The sequence below is a fragment of the Eucyclogobius newberryi genome, unplaced genomic scaffold (assembly GCF_026437365.1).
Source record: "Eucyclogobius newberryi isolate DKJ021-1_F unplaced genomic scaffold, fEucNew1.0.hap1 SCAF_4, whole genome shotgun sequence".
NCBI classification, from domain to species: Eukaryota; Metazoa; Chordata; class Actinopteri; order Gobiiformes; family Gobiidae; genus Eucyclogobius; species Eucyclogobius newberryi.
Genome location: NW_027316056.1, coordinates 3,253,306 through 3,272,756, shown reverse-complemented (window position 1 = coordinate 3,272,756; position 19,451 = coordinate 3,253,306). Strand labels below are relative to the sequence as shown.

Sequence of the window (19,451 nt, the reverse complement as noted above, 5' to 3'; positions counted from 1 at the left end):
ATCTTTATGAGATAATTCCATTTATGTATTTTTCTACCGGGGCAACAAACAATTCCAGTCAGTCCGTTTGTTTGTTTGTTTGTTTGTTTGTTTGTTTTTAGAAAATGTGCTTGATTATCCCAGCTAAATGCATTCAGATATCGCCCTATAAGTTTTGAACCTTTCAACGTCAAATCACCAATTTGATTCCGCGTTGTTTTGGAAGAAAACTATATTTTTTCCTTGATAAATCATATAAGAACCTGCTTTATTTGCACCAGGCTGCCAGATCCTTCTACCAGAGGATCCACTTCCTGGTTGGTCCAGAGTCCACTCACGTCATTGCTACAGACAACCCGTTCAACAGAAGGTACGGAAACATTTACATTTGTCACAAAGTCAATGTCTAAAGGTCAGCAAGGGATAGCATTTAGACGACAGCAGAACCTGTGGGTCAGTGGATCTGACCAACGAAGGTTCATGTTTGCTGCTTGTATTTCTGTGTAACTCAATCAGAGCTGAGTCTGCCTTTCGTCTTGTCTGTCATTCCTTTGTTTTGCCTCATTATTCCACGCCGGCTCTGGGTCATTCAAGTAAAACCTCATTGTTATTTACTGTCGCCGTGAGCCCGACAGCAACATAAATAAACGAATGACTAAAAACTGGCATATGGTGTGCAGAAAAATCCATCTCTCCTTCAACTCAACATTCAATAAATATGATAAGCGCGGGGCTGAAGGCCGGGCTGCTGAAACATGATCGAGATTCGGCTCAGCTATTTGCTTTGCTTTTGTCCTTTTTTTTTCATGTGCGCCTGAATGTTGCGTAAAGCATAGAGGCCACAACCTCGTGATAAAAATGTTTTGAGACAGGCTACACAATTTCCATGACTTTTCCAGGTTTTTCATGACTGCACAAATGCTGTAAAATGCATAGATGGACATTGCAACCACCAAAGGAGTGAAGCTTCATAAATGTATAATTAGAGATTCACATCGAGGGATATTTGTACTTTTTAGTGCGTTGTTTGAATCACTAACATAGATATATAAGTTGTTTTCGGCTGACCACCAGACTAAAGGAAGGACATTTAGCTTTATATCAACACTTAAGTGCAAAGAGTGCACCTAAAACATCCACAGTAATACTCCAGCTCAATATCAAGAGATGGATCTCTTTGTGCTGCACTGCAGTCGCTAACTGCTCCTGACCACAGACTGTAAAAGGAGTGGACGTAGCTAGCCCGCTAGTTCCCTCGTTCCAAATAGGACGTGAGTAGGGGCATTTTGGCTCTTCTGTTCTGACTCCCATTCACATTCTATTGAAACATCTGCTCTTCTTTCCTGTAACTGCTGCTTTAAGACTACTTTTTTGTCTTTGTAACAATAGTAACTGACCAATCAGTTGCCACCTTCTTTCAATGTTGTCTCAGCTCGTGTTAGCAACAGCTTGACAGGTAGTGTTAGCAACAGCTTGACAGGTAGTGTTAGCAACAGCTTGACAGGTAGTGTTAGCAACAGCTTAACAGGTAGTGTTAGCAACAGCTTAACAGGTAGCTTGGCTTGTTGCTAAACCGGCCAGCTAGCCATGATTGTCTTAATTTGGCTGAAGCCGGACAATATGGCCTCACTTAGCGCACGTTTGAAGTGTTCGTCGTCTCCCTCTGTTGTTTTTACCATGGGAAATCCTGGCTCTTTTTTGTATAATTATATTATGTTGAATGCATTTCAACATAACAGAAACAAAGATTTTTTATTTATTTTCAAACGGTCTGTTCTCTGACAGTTTATCTTCTCAGGAGAGCTGCAGAGGGCGCTCTATCGCTAAAGTTTCTTTAAGTCTTGAAATAATTGCCAGACTCATGTCTGTTGTCAAGTTGCATTCATTACAACTGCATGCTAACCTTACATTAGCATGTTAGTTCAGGCTAGATTTAGTTTTTCTCCCCCATGGAAGACTGCTTCCAGTAGATGGAGTGCTAGCACAAAACCCCAATGAGAGAATGCCTGACTGGTAGAAGGTCGTGTGTGGTTTTCAAAGTATACGGTACATATTTTATGTTCTAAAACGTGAGATGCCAAAGAGAATACACTCAAAAGCTGGTTTAACGGCAGATGACAACACAAATAATGCATAATATCTGTCCTTTAAATTGCTTTGATGACCCCTTGAAGACAGAAGTCAAAGGACAAGAAAATGTATGTGCAAAATATGGAAATATGAAAAAAGTTTTGTGAAATGAGCTATGAATGCTTGATTGTATTTTTAATCCATATCTATTTACATCAGTTCCTATCACAATGACAGGAGGTGTTTGTGGTTTCAGACTTGCCCACGGCAGCTTCTAAAAAATTAATACAGTGAAATTGCTTTGAGCCTGCCTTTGTTATAGTGCTCATATTAATGTTTTTTTTTTTATGCCTCTGCCGACCACCTCCTGCTTTCTTTCAGCTTTGTCCAAAATGACCCAAGCACCCGTTTCACCCCGATGTACAAAAAAAGGCACAGAACGTTCATTCATGGCAAGAGAAAGCAGCAGTTTAAAATACCTTGAGGAAAAACAACTTTGCATGGTGTGGTTAAACTCTCGTCATAAAATACTTCTCAAAGTTTAATCCTTGCAATGTGATAAAGATATATAACGCTTGTCACTGCAAAAACCTGAATAATACCTAACTGCAATGTTTCTGTTCCATATACTTCCATTCAAATTACTTAAAATCTGTGGTTTGAATTCATCTAAAATATTAAACTGTAAAACTAACATAATGGTAACTCTTTAGATTAATGGTTCTTAATAAACTAGTTATAATGCTGTAATAAGACATAGTTGTGTGTTTATAAGCACAAGATATTTACAAAAATCAGGAATATTTATAACTCAAGGTAGGTGGGGTTTTTTTTAAGGGAAAAACAATGCACAAAAAAGCTTTAAAAACCTAAATTATACATATTATCTTAGTTAGAATGAGTATTTAATTGTACACAATATTTTTAGCTAAATTAAGCTTCTGGTTGGGTGCAACATTTTGCCTCATTTCAGGTACAATTTTCTCACTCCTCTAACAGCAATGAAATATATATGGAAAAAAGTCTTTCTTTATTTTTTTGATAGATTTTGGTGTTATCGCAGTAGATTTTACAGTTGGCTCCTTGACCACATTCAAAATCACCTGCAGTTTTTGTCCTCTATGGATTTGGCTTTGAATGATACAAGGTAATTATTTTGAGCTTTTATGAGTTTGGTGCTGGAGGGTTCACGGTTACCAGGAAATTAATTTGCTCTTTATAATGTAAGTAATTCATGGGCTAAAATCAATAGAGATATTAAAGGCTTATGTCAGATCAGCCCTGCAGCAAAGTGACATTGTGTGGTCGTGTTGGAGGAAGTGAAGGAAGTGGAGGACATTTAGGGCTTGTGATAAAATTCAAGAAAGTCTCATTGATTTTGCTGCAGTTCAAATAGTGTGATGCTCTCCACAAGCTTGTTTGATTGGGATTTGTTAGGTGAAGTTATCTGCAGATTTTGAGGTGCTAAAATTACTTATTTGAGAGGCATTTTTGCAAATCCCATCAAATTGAGAATTCAGAATATGGCCTATCTGAGAAAGAGTTTGGTTTATATTTATTGGGAATTGACTTTTATTTGTTTTGTTGTTGACTGGGACAGCAGGTATTAATGAACAGTTGATTAATGAACATTTAAATTATATCAAGTTTAGATAAAATGTTCAATGTGAAAAATAAATGCTGAAATTGACATAGTTTCCCCTTTGCTTATATAAAAGAAAATTCCTCCAGAATGTTTCAAACCATACCAAATGTGTGTACATTTATTATCTAAATATCAAACTGAGATCTTAAACTGTATTTTTTTAATGTGTGTTGAATCTCATTTGCTCTAAGAATATATACTCTCAACTCCCTGAGTGGTTAATGCTTTTTGAATGAGATCAAAATAAATCTAAAAAGCCTTTTGATCATGTGCCATGCTTCAGTTTGAATGCAGCGATTCAGTCATTTTGAAAGAGTCACTACGTCTAAGAATATGAAGAGTTTATTTACTTATTTTATCATGATTTATTTGTTTTCCTACCATTGTTGTCATCAATGAAATTAATGAAAATATAGTTCAGTGGATTTGTAGAAAAAGGGACCTTTTTCTACAATGGAACTCTCCTGAGCGAATGAGGGACTACACCGACATATTCAGTGGATTTAGTCAAAACGATATGGAATAGTATTTTTACTGTGCTAAAATAGATTTGGCTTTTGAAAAAATGTCTTTACAAAAGTTATTCAATTCATTCTTTGATGAACACAGAATACCCTGTTTCTTAAAAACAAAACCATGTACTGCAATATCTGGATAAGCTGCTATCAGCTCATGATTATTAACATTCTGACCGATGGATATTATGAATTATAATTTTAAAATGTTTAAACAACTATTATTGTAAGATGTTATAAATGAAACAACAATGATCTAGAAGAAAACATGTTCTTTGTTTTGTTATTTTCTTCAGCAGAATTTCGTGGCATTAATCATGAGTGTACATAATGTACCTTGAACGAGTATTTTCTACTATTTTTATATGTGTTTATCGTCCCATCCTTAATTGGCATTTAGGTCAGATCCTTGACTTACTGCAGTCAACATTATCCAAATCCCAACGTAACGTCAGAATGATGCATGAGGATGTATACCTCCCTTTAGAATAGCAAATAATAATCCATCAGGAGTCAAATCAAAGGTTTTACATGGGCAGGAACAGCCTGGGTGTCCAAGGCAGGTTGAAGAATGAGTCTAGAAGCTCTCCAGCCCACCTCATCCTCACCCGACCAGCCATTTCTAGTCATTATCTCCTCCAGTTCACTTGAATGTGTCTGATGAAGCCGGCGGCGCGCACAGATATGTAAATGAGAGAGATGTGCCACTGTGGCCTGTGTGGTAATATCTCTGTCCTATTACTCTGCTCCCACAGCTCGGCTCCAATGTTTTTAGTTCGAGTCAAGCATCGCTGCTCTCTGCACTCACGCTGACAATGAGAAAGCCCTGCACGGCAAGAAAACGCCGAGCAAATTAGCTATCCTACTCCAATGCTAACAGAGGTGGAGAAACTGAAAGAATAGGAAAAGTCAACAAGCAAAATTGTGTGGAAAGTACTTTTAAAGTACAAGTAAAGATAAAGTTTAAATTTTAGTCGAACCTGAAAAACACCGTACCAGGTGTAGAGTTTAGGTTTACCTTCTTGTATGTAGAAATGTAACAATGGTATGAAATTATTCAATGTTAAATTTGTGTTTTTGTTTCATGTTGTGGAAATACCAACAAATGAACAGATGCCAACTTAAAGAAATACAATTAATGGAAGAGAATGGTCTTTGCAGTCCTTGAAAACTTGGATGTGCCATCAGTCAGTTTGGTCTGGACCTGGGTTTTTGAAGTCACAATGCCCCAAATAAATCTATTGATGTAACTTGATATGATAAAATATATTTAATGCACATGAACGCTTATATGTTGAGAGAGCAAACTGACCAAAAATAATAATTATGTTTTGCCTATGTTTTCTCTGCTTAAAATGCCTTGACAAGCCTTTGGTGCAAACTGAAGCTAAGGTTTTTGAAGTTATAAAATATGAAAAATCCCCTGTCTAATGCTGTTTCCCTCCACAGTTTGGTGTCTATAATCCGGGGCCAGGTGCTCACGGCTGACGGGACGCCCCTCATCGGAGTCAATGTGACCTTCGTACACTATCAGGAACATGGTTACACCGTCACGCGCAAGGACGGCATGTGAGTGGCATTCCAGTATTATTACTCGGGCTGACGATTAATCAACTTGTCAAATATAAAAAATACTCGTAAAAAAGTCTTAATTTATCTGGACTCTAGAGACCCTGAAACACAAACGAAAATGCCTTATTATAAGACAGTTGCATTATTAAATCAAGGTAAAAAAAAAAAAATTGTACCCTTTTTACAATTAAACAATTTTTAAAAACCTTTACTTGGTTAAAAATGTATTTAAAATAGTATACATTTCATATGTACAATATAAATTATTGTTTAAATTACAGACTACTAAATTATTGTAATGAGAGCTCTAATAATCATATCAATTGGGCAAAACTCATTGTAATATAATCTGAATTTGTCCATTTAGTCTCTTTAATATAACCTTTACATACCACTCTTATGATTAAACATGTATGTTGTCCCCAAACTGAATGGCTTAGTAAGTGTGTTATATTGATGCTATAGCTTTACTAGAAAGATATTAAAAGGGAAGAAGTTTCACAGTTGTGAACATTTTCATACAAGTCAATACTTTATGTAAAATACAGTATTGATGAGCAGAAATACTCTTGACTGCAGTTACATATGTACTTTCACACTATAGCATTGACTTTAATGCTATAGTGTTCTCCCTGTATCGAACCACATTTTCAATGCAGTGTGGTATTGAAATTGTGTCAGATACATGGTTTGAAATCTGTTGCAAATTAATGTTGTAGAAAAAAAAACTCTCTCCAGTATGGTTTGAGTCATGTGGAGAGTTTAGCTGAAATCAAGTAGATGTTGTAAAGTTACAGAAAAGGCTGGGAGCAGAAGTACCTCACACTGGGCTCAAGTTCTCATTAGCATTCATCGTTTCACCAGTTAAAGTTAACTTGAATTCCAACAAGTGGCATTACACAAACACTTGTCTTTGAAGCAATAAAAGTTGCACTGTATTTTTTATTGCATTGCCTTGAATGTACCACAGTCATTGAACACAACTGCTGCTATAATTTTATTCATTTTTTAATAACAATCTATGTGTCAGCGGCAGTTTCAATGTAAATATGCCAGAGTTATCACCATAGCACACAGTAGTCTGTTATCCTAAAGCAGGAACAAGATTAAATAACTAAATTAGACAACAAACACATAATATGACAACACAATCCAAAAAAAGAGAGTAAACACAGTTCCAACGATCCTTTATGGTTGCATGACTGGTCTGTTTTCAACCAATCTTTACGAACTTTCCTGAAGGCTGAGTAGTTGCCACGGTTTCTGATGTGCTCTCGCTGTGCACTCCATAATTTTGTGCCTCTGATAGACACCACCATCTGGCTAAATTTAGTCCTTTGTACATTGCTGTCTCCTCAAGTTAAAGCTCTGGCACTTATTCCAATTCCAACAAACAAACACCTCTTCACAGATTTGACCTCTAACTTCACCTGTTTCTGTGGAACATTCCAGGCAAAGCGACCGCATCTCTATTTAGCAGTCGTCCCAGGTTATTGCACCTTTAATGAGTACACTAGTAACAAAATCAATGTCGATGGAAAGATGAGTCAATGTCCAGCCAGCAGCGATGCGTCAGCTTTTGCGAAACTCTTGAAATGGCCTTGCAAATAACCGGCCGTTAGTCAACAGTGATGTAACCATTGAAGCCATCAAAATGTTAAAAGGCGTCGCGTTTAAATACATTCGTGCAATCAAAGGCCAGTGCAGCAAAGTGATGGCTACTTCACGGCGCTGTGTGTGTGGGTGTCTCTAACTGCAACGACTCTTTTAAAATGCATTGGTTTCACATGGACACAATCAATCACACGCACACACACGCCTAGCACATATAAGGTTAAGGGCTCCTAAACACATGGCTCAGACATATGGAGAGGTAATGATATGCACATAAATCAGAATGGAAATCAGCTGCAGCAAAAGCAGTTAAACAAGGCAATTTACGCGTCAACAATGGTCAGAAGGCCAAATATACAATTTTAATAGGCTCGCGGCTATTTGATGGTAGCTCTAATAAGGGATAAGGAAGGATATTAACGGAGAAATTGCCTGTACTTTTCATTGGTTTTGTTTAGGTTTGATCTTTTGGCCAACGGCGGAGCTTCATTGACCCTGAGTTTTGAGCGTGCTCCGTTCCTCACCCAGTACAGGACGGTGTGGGTGCCTTGGAACGTCTTCTATGTGATGGACACACTGGTCATGAAGAAAGTAAGTCAGTATTTATTGAATGCAAAAATATCCTAACGACATCAGGACACCTCATTCATCTTGTCTATGCATGTAATTAGTAAAAAAAAAATGACAGGCAAGATATGGCACGCTGCCATATTGTCTATTTACAATTATTTAGAATAATTTCTATAAGGGCATCTTTATAGCCACCTGCACCCACTCCACCATCTCACTAATGGTTGCAGTCACAGCTATTCTGAACATCTTTAAACTACTGGGTAATATCCAACCTTATTTCTCTTCAGTATAGTCTGAGAAAGGATTGGTTGGGTGAAAAGTCACAACAGAGCTGCAAACTTGCGACATCAGGCCACGCAAAAAGGCCTAACCTTCTGCATTCGATATTGTCTTGTCTTTTTTGTGTGTGTGTGCATTGGTGTGCCTTATATTTCACTTATCTGATTTTGTTCTCATCTGTCTGATATTGTTTCATTCGTTAGTCTCCTATATGTCAAGGGTCACCTCAAGGATCAGTACTTGGACCACTAATATTTTATAATCGATATGCACACATTTTATGCATGGAGTTCTTTATAAATAAATATTGCAAATTTGTCATCGTTCTGAACCCTATGAATAGCTAGGTACTGTAGTAGTTTTGCCTATATTTTGTCCTATTTAAGAACATTGTTTTTCTTGTTTATTTTCTCAGGAGGAAAATGACATCCCCAGCTGTGATCTGAGCGGTTTCATCAGACCAAACCCAGTCATCGTGGCATCTCCTCTGTCCACATTCTACAGAGGCTCACGTCAAGACGGACCTATTATTCCAGAAACACAGGTTTGGAGCTTGTCTTTGGTCCAGTCTTTCCGTGGAATTGTACTGCTGGGAAACTGGTTCAATTGTGCTTTTCATTTTGGTGCATAGGTCATTCCGGCAGACCGTTATCAATCCCACAATTACACTGGCATGATAGCAGAACTGTCCAGAGTGTGGAATATTTGCGTGACTAGCCAAAACCACATGCTTTGACAATACTTTACAAAGACATTTTGATCAGGAATCTTGTCCTTTTTTTCCTCAATTTCAAAGGGGCATGACTGACAGGTGGATTAACCAATCAGAGAAACTAATGGCTCGTTCGTGACTAAACAACCATTACGGCTCACGAGTAATAAAAGGGGGTTAAAAAAAAACACAGGAAGTAGAAACGGCACAGATTTCTGCAGACGCAACAAGCGCTGTGCTAAATTCTGTCAATCTGAGGTAAAAAGATAACAGTTATATATTATATTCTGAATGTTTCAAGGATGTTCAGAAGAGACATGCTACAAATTAGCGGCTGTAGTTGGACCGTCCAAGGTTAGGTACGTTCATTTTTTGGCCATTTTTGGTCAGATTCCAGACATTTGAAAATACTTTGAACTGTCTAGACAAGGATTTCAACTACTAGCTTTATAGGAGCTACAGTCGATCCAATGAGCCATAATCACAACCACACTAACCTACACTCTTCGTTTACGAAAAATAAGAGCAGACATTTTGGATTTGAACATAGACGAGGACTTTAGTGAGTTTAAATTTGGTATATTTTGGACTCATTGGCACAAGTTTCTGAGAACAGCTGTAAAAAACAGTCTGAAACCTGGTCCAGTCCAAATGAATCGTTTGTTGGAGGTGACAGAGTGTGAGAGAGAAAATGCTACGTTTGCTCGTCTTATACGGACAAATTAAACTCTGAAATGAAGGAAAGTCTCCGTAAGTTAAAAAATTATTGAATGAAGACAAGCAGGTGGCAGACCCTCCTCTCAATATGTTACAAAGTGCACGTTTAAACTCATTCTGAACACATTTATTTAAAGGCTTGACCAAGACGTGTAAACAGCCGTGACTACAAGCAAGCATGAATAGCGACCTATTCAACTGTTAATTTAAAAAAAATCCATTAATTTAAGCCGATGTGTTGTGCAGAATAAAATAAACTGAAATTAATTGACTTTCTACCTGCAGAAGTCTCTGATAACAACGGATAATAGAGGACTATGACGCAGGATGAAAGTTTCTACAGGAGTTTATTATGAAGTTGTGTTATGTTTTTACAAAAGACACACAAAGGCGCTTCTTTTAAACAGTTTTCATAAGTGCTTAGATCTGCACAAAACATTTTAAAGTGCCTGACCCAAAAGTAGAGATGAGCAGAATTCAGCTATTAAAACAAATCACAAATTGTCCACACAATAAAATCGCTATTATATATTTTGGTTCAATCGTTCAACCCTACTACAAAGTACTCTATTTCTTGCTGAACTGTGTCTACAGTGTTTCTACTCTTTTTTTAACCTTCAGTGGATTCATGCTGAAATGGCCAGATTTGAACTCAAAACCTTTTAGCAGAATGTCCCCAAAAACATGTGAAAAAATAAACCCTTCAAACCATACAGACATTTTCAAACATGTAGCTGAAAGTACAGATACCTGCTCTTAAATGTAGTGAAGTAAAATTAGAAAGTATTCACTGTAAAATTTACTTCTGTAAAAGTACAGATCCCTTGCTTTGACTTTCATGTTTTGTTACTTTTCACCTCTGGAAATGCTCCTGCAGTGCTGGATCAAGCGAGGAACACAGTTTAGTTTCTTGTAACTGTCAGAGAAAGTGCTAAATGTTCACACACTCTGCTCTGGACAAAGATGGAGACAAGCCACGTCTCTTAGAACAACACAGGGACCACAGCTGAGGGACTGCGGCCTGGAGAGTCTGATTTATTGGAAACACACACAGTAAAAACCAACCCCGCCCTGCTCCTACCTCTAATTGCCTATAAGGCAATTAGAGGCATGTTTCCTTTGGCGAGTTCAGCACCAGCTCATCACGGTGGAATGCCGTAATTGGTGTGTTATCTTTGTGTGAAGAAAAAAAGACTCTAAGTGTCTAATGATTGCAAGATTGAGCGAGAGGTGCTTGGTTTCTTTGGGAAAAGAAGACACTGTAAAACTAAAGTCAATATTAGTTAAAATGACTAAAAATCATAATATTGCGATTTCAGGACTTGAGTAACTATTTGATAGTTAATACAATATCTTTCAATATTTTTGTCAATTCAAGTGGCAAATAAAACAATATAAAATGCTATATGTTCAAACAACAACAACACCGGAGGATATCATTTGGCTCCCATGGCTTACAATCCAGCATGTTTACAGCATGTATTTCCTCTATGTTCATTAACATGCACTATCCCGACCAAATAAATAAACAAACAAACATATTTCAAAGGAGAAAAGTTGCATAATGTAACCTTATCATATATTTTAAATTTATTTAACCAAGAAAGTCCCCCTGAGATTTTGGTTCTGGCCCTGAGGGAGGGGCCTATTTTTATATGTTTTTTGTACATATATATTGATTGATTTAGCTATTGAGTTAATTCATTATTAATCAATTAATTATTTTTTTCTGAAATATTGCTGAATGACTCCCCTCAGGCAGAAATACTCCTCTAATATTAATATTATTTTTGATCAAATTAATGACCTCATATTACACAAAAATTACACAAATCACAGATTTTTAATCCATGTCATTTTAACGATAACTGTTACGTTTCGTCTTGCAGTGTACACTTTTTACAAGTTTTATGTAAGCAAAGGTGCGCGCGTGTGTAGGTGCGTGCGTGCGTGTGTCTGTGTGTGTGTGCGTGTGTGTATGTGCGTGTGTGTGTAGGTGCGTGTGTGTGTGTGTGCGTGTGTAGGTGTGTGTGTGCGTGCTTGTGTGTAGGTGCGTGTGTGTGTGTAGGTGTGTGTGTGCGTGCTTGTGTGTAGGTGCGTGTGTGTGTGTATGTGTGTGTCTGTGCGTGCGGGTGTGTGTGTGTGCGTGCTTGTGCATGTGTGTGTATGTAGGTGCGTGTGTGTGTGTGTATGTGCGTGTGTAGGTGCGTGTGTGTGCATGTGTGTGTGTAGGTGCGTGTGTAGGTGCGTGTGTGTGGATGTGCGTATGTGTGTGTGTGTGTGTAGGTGCGTGTGTGTGCATGTGCGTATGTGTGTGTGTGTGTGTGTGCATGTGCCTGCGTGTGCATGTGTGTGTGTGCTTGTGTGTGTGTGTGTGTAGGTGCGTGTGTGTGTCTGTGTGCGTGTGTGTGTCTGTGTGCGTGTGTGTGTGTGTGTGTATGTGTGTGTCTGTACGTGCGGGTGTGTGTGTGTAGGTGCGTGTGTATGTGTGTGTGTGCATGTGTGCTGGTGCGTGTGCATGTGTGTGGGTGTGCGTGTTTCTTCCTTAAAGGGGAGTGGGCAGCTGTGAAGTGTGTGCATGTGTAGGCTGCGGATCAAAAGCGGCCAATGGAAAAGCGGCTACTTAAGCTTTTGCCGGTGCCGAGTCCATTAGCGGAGAGGCCAGTGAAAGGGCAGTCTTAAAGGGGATGTAATGGCTCTGTAATGAACACTAAATGCCTGCCTAATGAAAAGGCAATAGCGCAGTTGAAAAATATAACACCGTGCAGTACGGATGTCAGAATCCCCAGAGATATTTCTTCTTTTTTCTTTTTTGCCCTTCTCATGGTCACTGGATCCTCACAGACTCCCCTTTTATTTTCTCCCACAGTGTTTGAATAAAGAGGCAGTGAAAAGCTGGTGCTTGTTGACCCTATTTTAATATATGTGACTGACCGTGGAAAAAGCAGTTACAAGTCACCCCGGAGACATTTTGAGTTATTCACAGATTCTGAAAGCTTTCCAATGACGTCTCACTCATGCACATCTGATAATATTTGAGTAAGTTGTGGTCATTTGAATGTATACAACTCTGATTTCCTCTTACTGAGAAAACTGCCTCTAAAGATTCTCACCTGAGTGAGCCCAGAGTCACAGGGGGGGCGGGGCTCATTTGCATCTCATTGGGATAAGCCCTCCCCCCTGTCATACTGACAGCACCTTCCCCCTACAGCTGTCACTAAAGACTCATGAGGAGTGTTATTGATGTGAACTGGACTCTAATCAGAATTAGAAGTTACTATATTAAAATGGAAATACTTGGATTACAAAAGGCCCTGAATAGCATCAAAGAATCAGAATCAGAATCAGAATAGGGTTTATTGCCATTTGTCGATAAACATAATTCACAGGTGATTCAGTGGAACACAAACAACAAAACGTTGAACACTGAGCACTAAACGGCATGTAATATACATAGTAAAATATAAAGGTATAAAGTTATGTAGTGCAATAGGATAGATGGGTCTGCCTGTCAATGTTCAGTCCAGGTTGGACCAGGACATGGAGATTGTCAACTGGAGGCAGAACAGCTGAATTGCGTAGAAGCTGAGCCCAGAGCGCGCTTCGCCTCCTCGCTCAGAGCACGCTTCGCCTCCTCGCTCAGAGCGCGCGTCGCCTCCTCGCTCAGAGCGCGCGTCTCCTCCTCGCTGAGAGCGCGCGCGTACAGTGTATCTGTAGAATACAGAGGGAGAGAGGGAATTAGATGAAGACAATGTGACATTTGAAGAAACATATCTTAAGCAGAACAGAGAGCAGCACTGAAGTTTTGCCAGGCTAATGTTTACATTATTGTAGTCAAATAATATAAACTAACCTCAGTGATGTCTTCCAAAGTGTCAACCCTGGTCTTCATGTATGCTTGCTTGATAAGTCCAAAGCCGCAATCAGGGGAGAAAGCGCGTCGCTTCCTCGCTCAGAGACCGCGCACACGCTTCGCCTCTTCGCTCAGAGCGCCCACGCGCTTTTTTCCGTGTAATTATTTTATGGAAATCCATTTTTTTGATTTTAAGGTGTTGTTTTTTAAAGTTTATACATTGGTTAAACAACATTAAACATTTTTTTTTTTTTTTTACAACACACACGTTTTCTTCATTGTTTGTCAACTTTTTGCTAAGAGTTTTTATCAAAGTAATTGAATATAAACTGTATTTTATTCAAATTGTTCATGACTACAAAATTCTCCAAAGAACAAATTGACAAAATGCTTGGACAGTGTAACTCTCACATTGACAAATAAGTTTATTCATACTTCACAAAATTCCGTTCTAGTGTTTATCTGCTGCAGAGAAGATTTGCGCATCATCGATCCAAACGCATTCATTAGCATTATGTCTCTGGCATTCAACAGAATTTAACATTTATTTAGCCTTATTAGATATGCACTGTGGGAATTATTCTTACTGTAAAAAAATACACAACCATTTGTATTGTAGTTGTGATAGATTTTGTAGTGATGGCAGTAGACTGGAAGTTTATTCCACTAATTTAGATGACCTTGACCTTAAAAGCAGCAACATAGTTAAGTCGAGTTTGAATGCTGTGTTGATATGAAATTAAAGAAAAGTACAAGTAAAGCTGCTTTATAAATCTAATATTACTTATCACGATGACAGGTTTAGAAGTGTGATGCTGCATCAAAATATCACAATATACAAGTATAGTGAAACTACTTTATGCCACTGACACTCTAATAATAACTCTAAAGCTGCACAATCCCAGTAAACACTTTTCAATATAAGATAAGATAAGATAAGATAATCCTTTATTGTCCCACATGGGGAAATTTCATTGGTGCAACGCAAGAAGATACAGAGGCAGATACAGAAGAAAAGAACAGATCACTTATAGGAAGTCTGAAAAACACTTTCAGTAGAAGATCTCCTATAAACAAAAACTCCCATAGACAAATAAATAAATACATAAATACCATTGCATATGATCACGACAGTAATTGCACATGAATATGTGTCACGACAGCACATAGATTGCACATGAATTTAACAGTAATTGCACATGAATCACAACAGTAATTACACATATGACGGAATTGCACATGGTTAGGTCAGTATTGCGAGTGTTCAGGACTAATATATCTTCACTGGGACTTTCTCACCGTGAACAGAGATGGACCCGTCCATAACAAATGGCTTAAAGTCTGCATAACCACAACTTTTCTCCGACTTGTGTGCTTGGTTCGCGCCGATAGATTTAATTAAAGCCACAGGTTTCGCATTTTTACTTTTCAATACTGGGCAACCAGAAATAATATGTCCCCTCTTTCTACAATAAAAACACATTACATCTTCTTTAACTGTGGACACTGTAGATTTAAGTTCACCATTGGACACAGAGCTCTCAACAGGTTCCGAAGATGTGGAAATGGTTGTAGATGCATTACTTTTGTCAAGCCTCCCAAAACTCAAAGGACACTCCACAAACGCTGCTTTGTGTGTGAGCGCATATTCTTCCGCTAACACCGCGGCCTTAAACACATCAGTAACTTTATTTTCGTTCAAATAAACGGCAACTTTCTCAGGAAGATTATTTTTTAAATCCTCGAGCAAAATTAAATGTTTTAGTTGATTAAAATCACTGATCTATTGGGAAGAACACCACCTATCAAACAAGATCTCCTTTTCCCGAATGAAATCAACATAAGTCTGATTGTAGTTCTTCCTCAACCTACGAAACTTCTGTCTGTAAGCGTCTGGCACAAGTTCGTAAGCCCTAAGGATAGCAGATTTAACTTCATTAAAATCTAAGCTTTCTTCCGCGGAGAGCGCCGCATAGGCCTCTTGCGCCTTTCCACTTAATGTGCACTGCAACAATAATGTCCACATTTCTCTTTTGGCCATTTTAAAGTTTCAGCCACCCTTTCAAAAATTGTGAAATATTTATCCACATCATTCTCATTAAATTTAGGAACCAAACAAATATTTTTACTCACATCAAACTCTGTTGCTCTGGGTTCCCGAGAGCGATGCTCAAACTCCAACTTGCGAAGTCTGATTTCCGTTTGCGTTTCCAATCTCCTCTGCTCCAACTGCACCTCCTTTTCTCTCAAAGAAAGCCGTCCTAACTCGAGTTCTAGCTCCTTCAAACGAACCGCCTCATCTGGCGCCCCAGGCGAGGACAAACATGGACTTTTAGGCCCACCTGCCGAAAGCAACACTCCCCGCTCACCTAATGCGGATAATAATTCCTCTTTTATCACCGCCTTTTTAGCTTGCTTAGTGACAAGGACTTTATAGTGCTCAGCCAATAAGAGTAATTGGTGTTTCGTACAACTGTAAAAAGTTTCCAAAGTGGGTGCATTAACAAACTCATCCAGGTCAAACTCCATGTTTGACCCAGAATCTTACAGTCTACCGCAAAGACGAAGGCAACTGCACAACGAAAACCACCACACAAATAACTTACAGCCGAAAACCTACTCAACCTGCACACAACTCAAAACTATCACTAAGGACGCTCTTAAACACAGCCAAGCTACCACAAAACAAATGCCCAATTATGTCAAAAATATGACATGATCCACAAAAATTACCTTCAAAAATACCAAATGGCAATTTACGGGCACCAAAAAAAACCTACGTTCTAAGATTTTTAATTTTTTAGACGAGCCCCCATAAATATGTTATGACCCCGAAGAGAGGTTTAACGTATTTAAACGGAGACAAAGACAATTTTAAACAAGTTTATTAGGTTTTCACCAAAAAAAATGCTAAATTCCGAACCCCCCTGCCCTAAAAATCACCCCAAAGTTATAAAAAGAAAGGTGGACCTGGTGGGCCAGCCAAACAGAAATAAAATAGGAGCAACAACGGGCCAGCCCCGTATAGGGCCGTCGAAGCCGGTGCCGACACCTCTACCTAAAGCACAAAAATAAGGACACACCAAACCCCCTATCTAGCCCCAAACAAAAGCGAAAATGGGACTACCGGTCCCACCAGGCCAAACAAAACAGGCTAGTGCTATTGCTACTGAGAGCCAGCTGGGAGCAGGCGAGCCGAGTGCGTCTACGAAGCGGGACCGTAGCAGGATGGGCGGAGCCAAGCTGAGAGAGAGATGAGCCCATCCGGTCTCCATTTAAAGGCTCCAGGGCGCGCACCCGCGGCCGGGAGCCAATCTAATGAAAAAACTAAACAGATCATTAGACAAAACTGAACAGACAAAATATTATTATAACCAATAGGGAGGAAAAGTGCCCAAACCTAACACAGTGTTTGTTATAAAGTCTGACAGCAGCAGGAAGGAAAGACCTACGAAACCTCTCCCTCCCACAGCGAGGGTGGATCAGTCTCTCACTGAAGCTGCTCTCTAGAGCGGACAGAGTGTCCTGCAGGGGGTGACACTCATGGTCCAGCATAGATGTGAATCTAGCCAGGACCCTTCTGTCCTCCACCTCCTGCACCGAGTCCAGAGCACAGCCCAGGACGGAGCTGGACTTCTTGATGACTTTGTCCAGTCTCTTCCTCTCCCTCTCTGTGATGCTGCTGCTCCAGCAGGCCACACCGTACAAGAGCTGATGCCACCACAGAGTCGTAGAAGGTCTTCAGGAGTGGCCCTGTCACTCCAAAAGACCTGAGTCTCCTCAGGAGGTAGAGCCGACCTCTGGCTCTTCCTGTACAGTCTGTGTTATGAGTCCAGTCCAGTTTGTGGTTCAGATGAACACCCAGGTACTTGTATGAGTCCACTCTCTCAATGTCCCGTCCCTGGATGTTCACTGGTGAGGGGGCAGTGGGGTGGCGTCTGCGGAAATCCACCACCATCTCCTTGGTCTTCCCCGCGTTGATGAGGAGGTGGTTCCGCTGACGCCAGTCCACAAAGTCCTGCGCCAGTCCTCTGTACTCCGCATCATCGTCTTACGTGATGAGTCCGATGATGGCAGAGTCATCAGAGAACTTCTGCAGGACACAGCTGTCCGTGTCGTATATATGTACAATATCATTTAAATGTACAATATCATTTAAAAAATGCAACAAATTTGGTCAAAGTTAATACAGTGAACCCTCGTTTATCGCCGGGGTTACGTTCCAAAAATAATCCGCGATAGGCGAAATCCGTGAAGTAGAAACCTTTATTTTTTTTACAGTTATTATACAATGAAATACTCCATAAAACATTGAAGCTCACGCGCGCCGCTCTCACCGGCCTCTCACGCAGCTCACGCACGCCGCTCTCACCGGCCTCTCACACGCGCCGCTCTCACCGGCCTCTCACCGGCACGCTCTCACCGGCCTCTCACGCAGCTCACGCACGCCGCTCTCACCGGCCTCTCACGCGCGCCGCTCTCACCGGCACGCTCTCACCGGCCTCTCACACGCGCCGCTCTCACCGGCCTCTTGCGTGCGCCGCTCTCACCGGCCTCTCACGCGCGCCGCTCTCACCGGCACGCTCTCACCGGCCTCTCACAGGCGCCGCTCTCACCGGCCTCTTGCGTGCGCCGCTCTCACCGGCCTCTCACACGCGCCGCTCTCACCGGCCTCTTGCGTGCGCCGCTCTCACCGGCCTCTTGCGTGCGCCGCTCTCACCGGTATGTCCCGCAGCTCACACGCGCGCTCTCACCGGCCTCGCAAACTTCAATTTGGCAAGCGGTTTTACGTACGTGTACATATTAATCCATAACATTATTGACACACAGGTAGAGAAGACACGGAGAGACTGTTTAGCCAATCAGAATGCAGAACACAATGCATGATGCAAATCCGTGAAGCAGCGAGACCGCAAAAAGTGAACCGCGTTATAGCGAGGGATCACTGTACTATATTTTCCGGACTATAATTCGCACCAGCCAAAAAATGCATAATATTCGCACTGGAGTATGAAATGCGGTTGCAAGTGTGAAAATAACAAATAATATCACATATAAGTCGCTCCGGAGTATAAGTATAAGTATCTAAGTATAAATATAAGTATAAGTCGCACCCCGGCCAAAACTACGAAAAAACTTGCGACTTATGTACACAAAATAAATATTGAGCCCAAAAATTACAACTGTGATTTATTGAACGATATGTGGATTACTGTGACCTAAGTATCATCGTGATGAGTTTAAATAAAAATAGTAGATGAGTTTTACTTTGAAGTAGTATATCAGTTTTGCTTGGTAATAGTATATGAGTATTACTTGGTAGTAGTATATCAGTTTTGCTTGTAGCTGTAGCTATTGCGTGAAAAGCACACATTTCTTTGATCTCTTTGGCCTCCACATGTGGCGTTCTCTGCTCACCCGTGTCACCCGTGTCACCTTTGTCACCTCTGTCACGTATCTTTGCGAGGCAGGTAAAGACAGGTCAAGGAGAGTGTCCACAAGTCCAGATCAGAGCTGGTCCTTCGGCATGCCCTTCACCCATAAGTACTGTAAAAAATGTTCTCCACACGCCTTCAAAGGCAGACCCAGGAGAGGCGCTGGAGCGGGGGCTTTGGAGAGCAAGCGCGCGCTCCGTGTTGAAACGCATGGCACGGATGTATTTTACACCAAAGGAAAAGTGGAGCTTGATGTTCACTTTAAATGTAGGTTACGAGGAGATTCTCTATAGCAGTCTGTGGTGCCCTGAGAGCGGTTTCAAGGTGCACAGTGTAACGTTACTGACACCTGCTCGTGGTATTGGCTGACAGTGACAAACAGCTGATAATAAGTAACGTAACAAGACATATGTCATGTAACTGTAATAGTTCTCTTGAAATGAACATATACTGGAGTTTTTTGTTTTGGCGCGCGGCCGAAACTGCC

At 40.3% G+C, this 19,451-nt stretch overlaps 1 protein-coding gene across 9 annotated transcripts in view; it reads left to right on the top strand.

The window, feature by feature from the left end:
- LOC140377613 (teneurin-3) overlaps window positions 1–19,451 on the top strand; it is a 470,016-nt gene that overhangs the window by 346,618 nt on the left and 103,947 nt on the right. For all 9 annotated transcript variants that reach the window (XM_072463087.1, XM_072463086.1, XM_072463085.1 and 6 more), the window contains 4 exons: window positions 261–349; window positions 5,659–5,778; window positions 7,854–7,986; window positions 8,663–8,791. In XM_072463087.1, coding sequence (XP_072319188.1) covers window positions 261–349; window positions 5,659–5,778; window positions 7,854–7,986; window positions 8,663–8,791 — 471 coding nt within the window. The remainder of the gene's footprint in view (window positions 1–260; window positions 350–5,658; window positions 5,779–7,853; window positions 7,987–8,662; window positions 8,792–19,451) is intronic.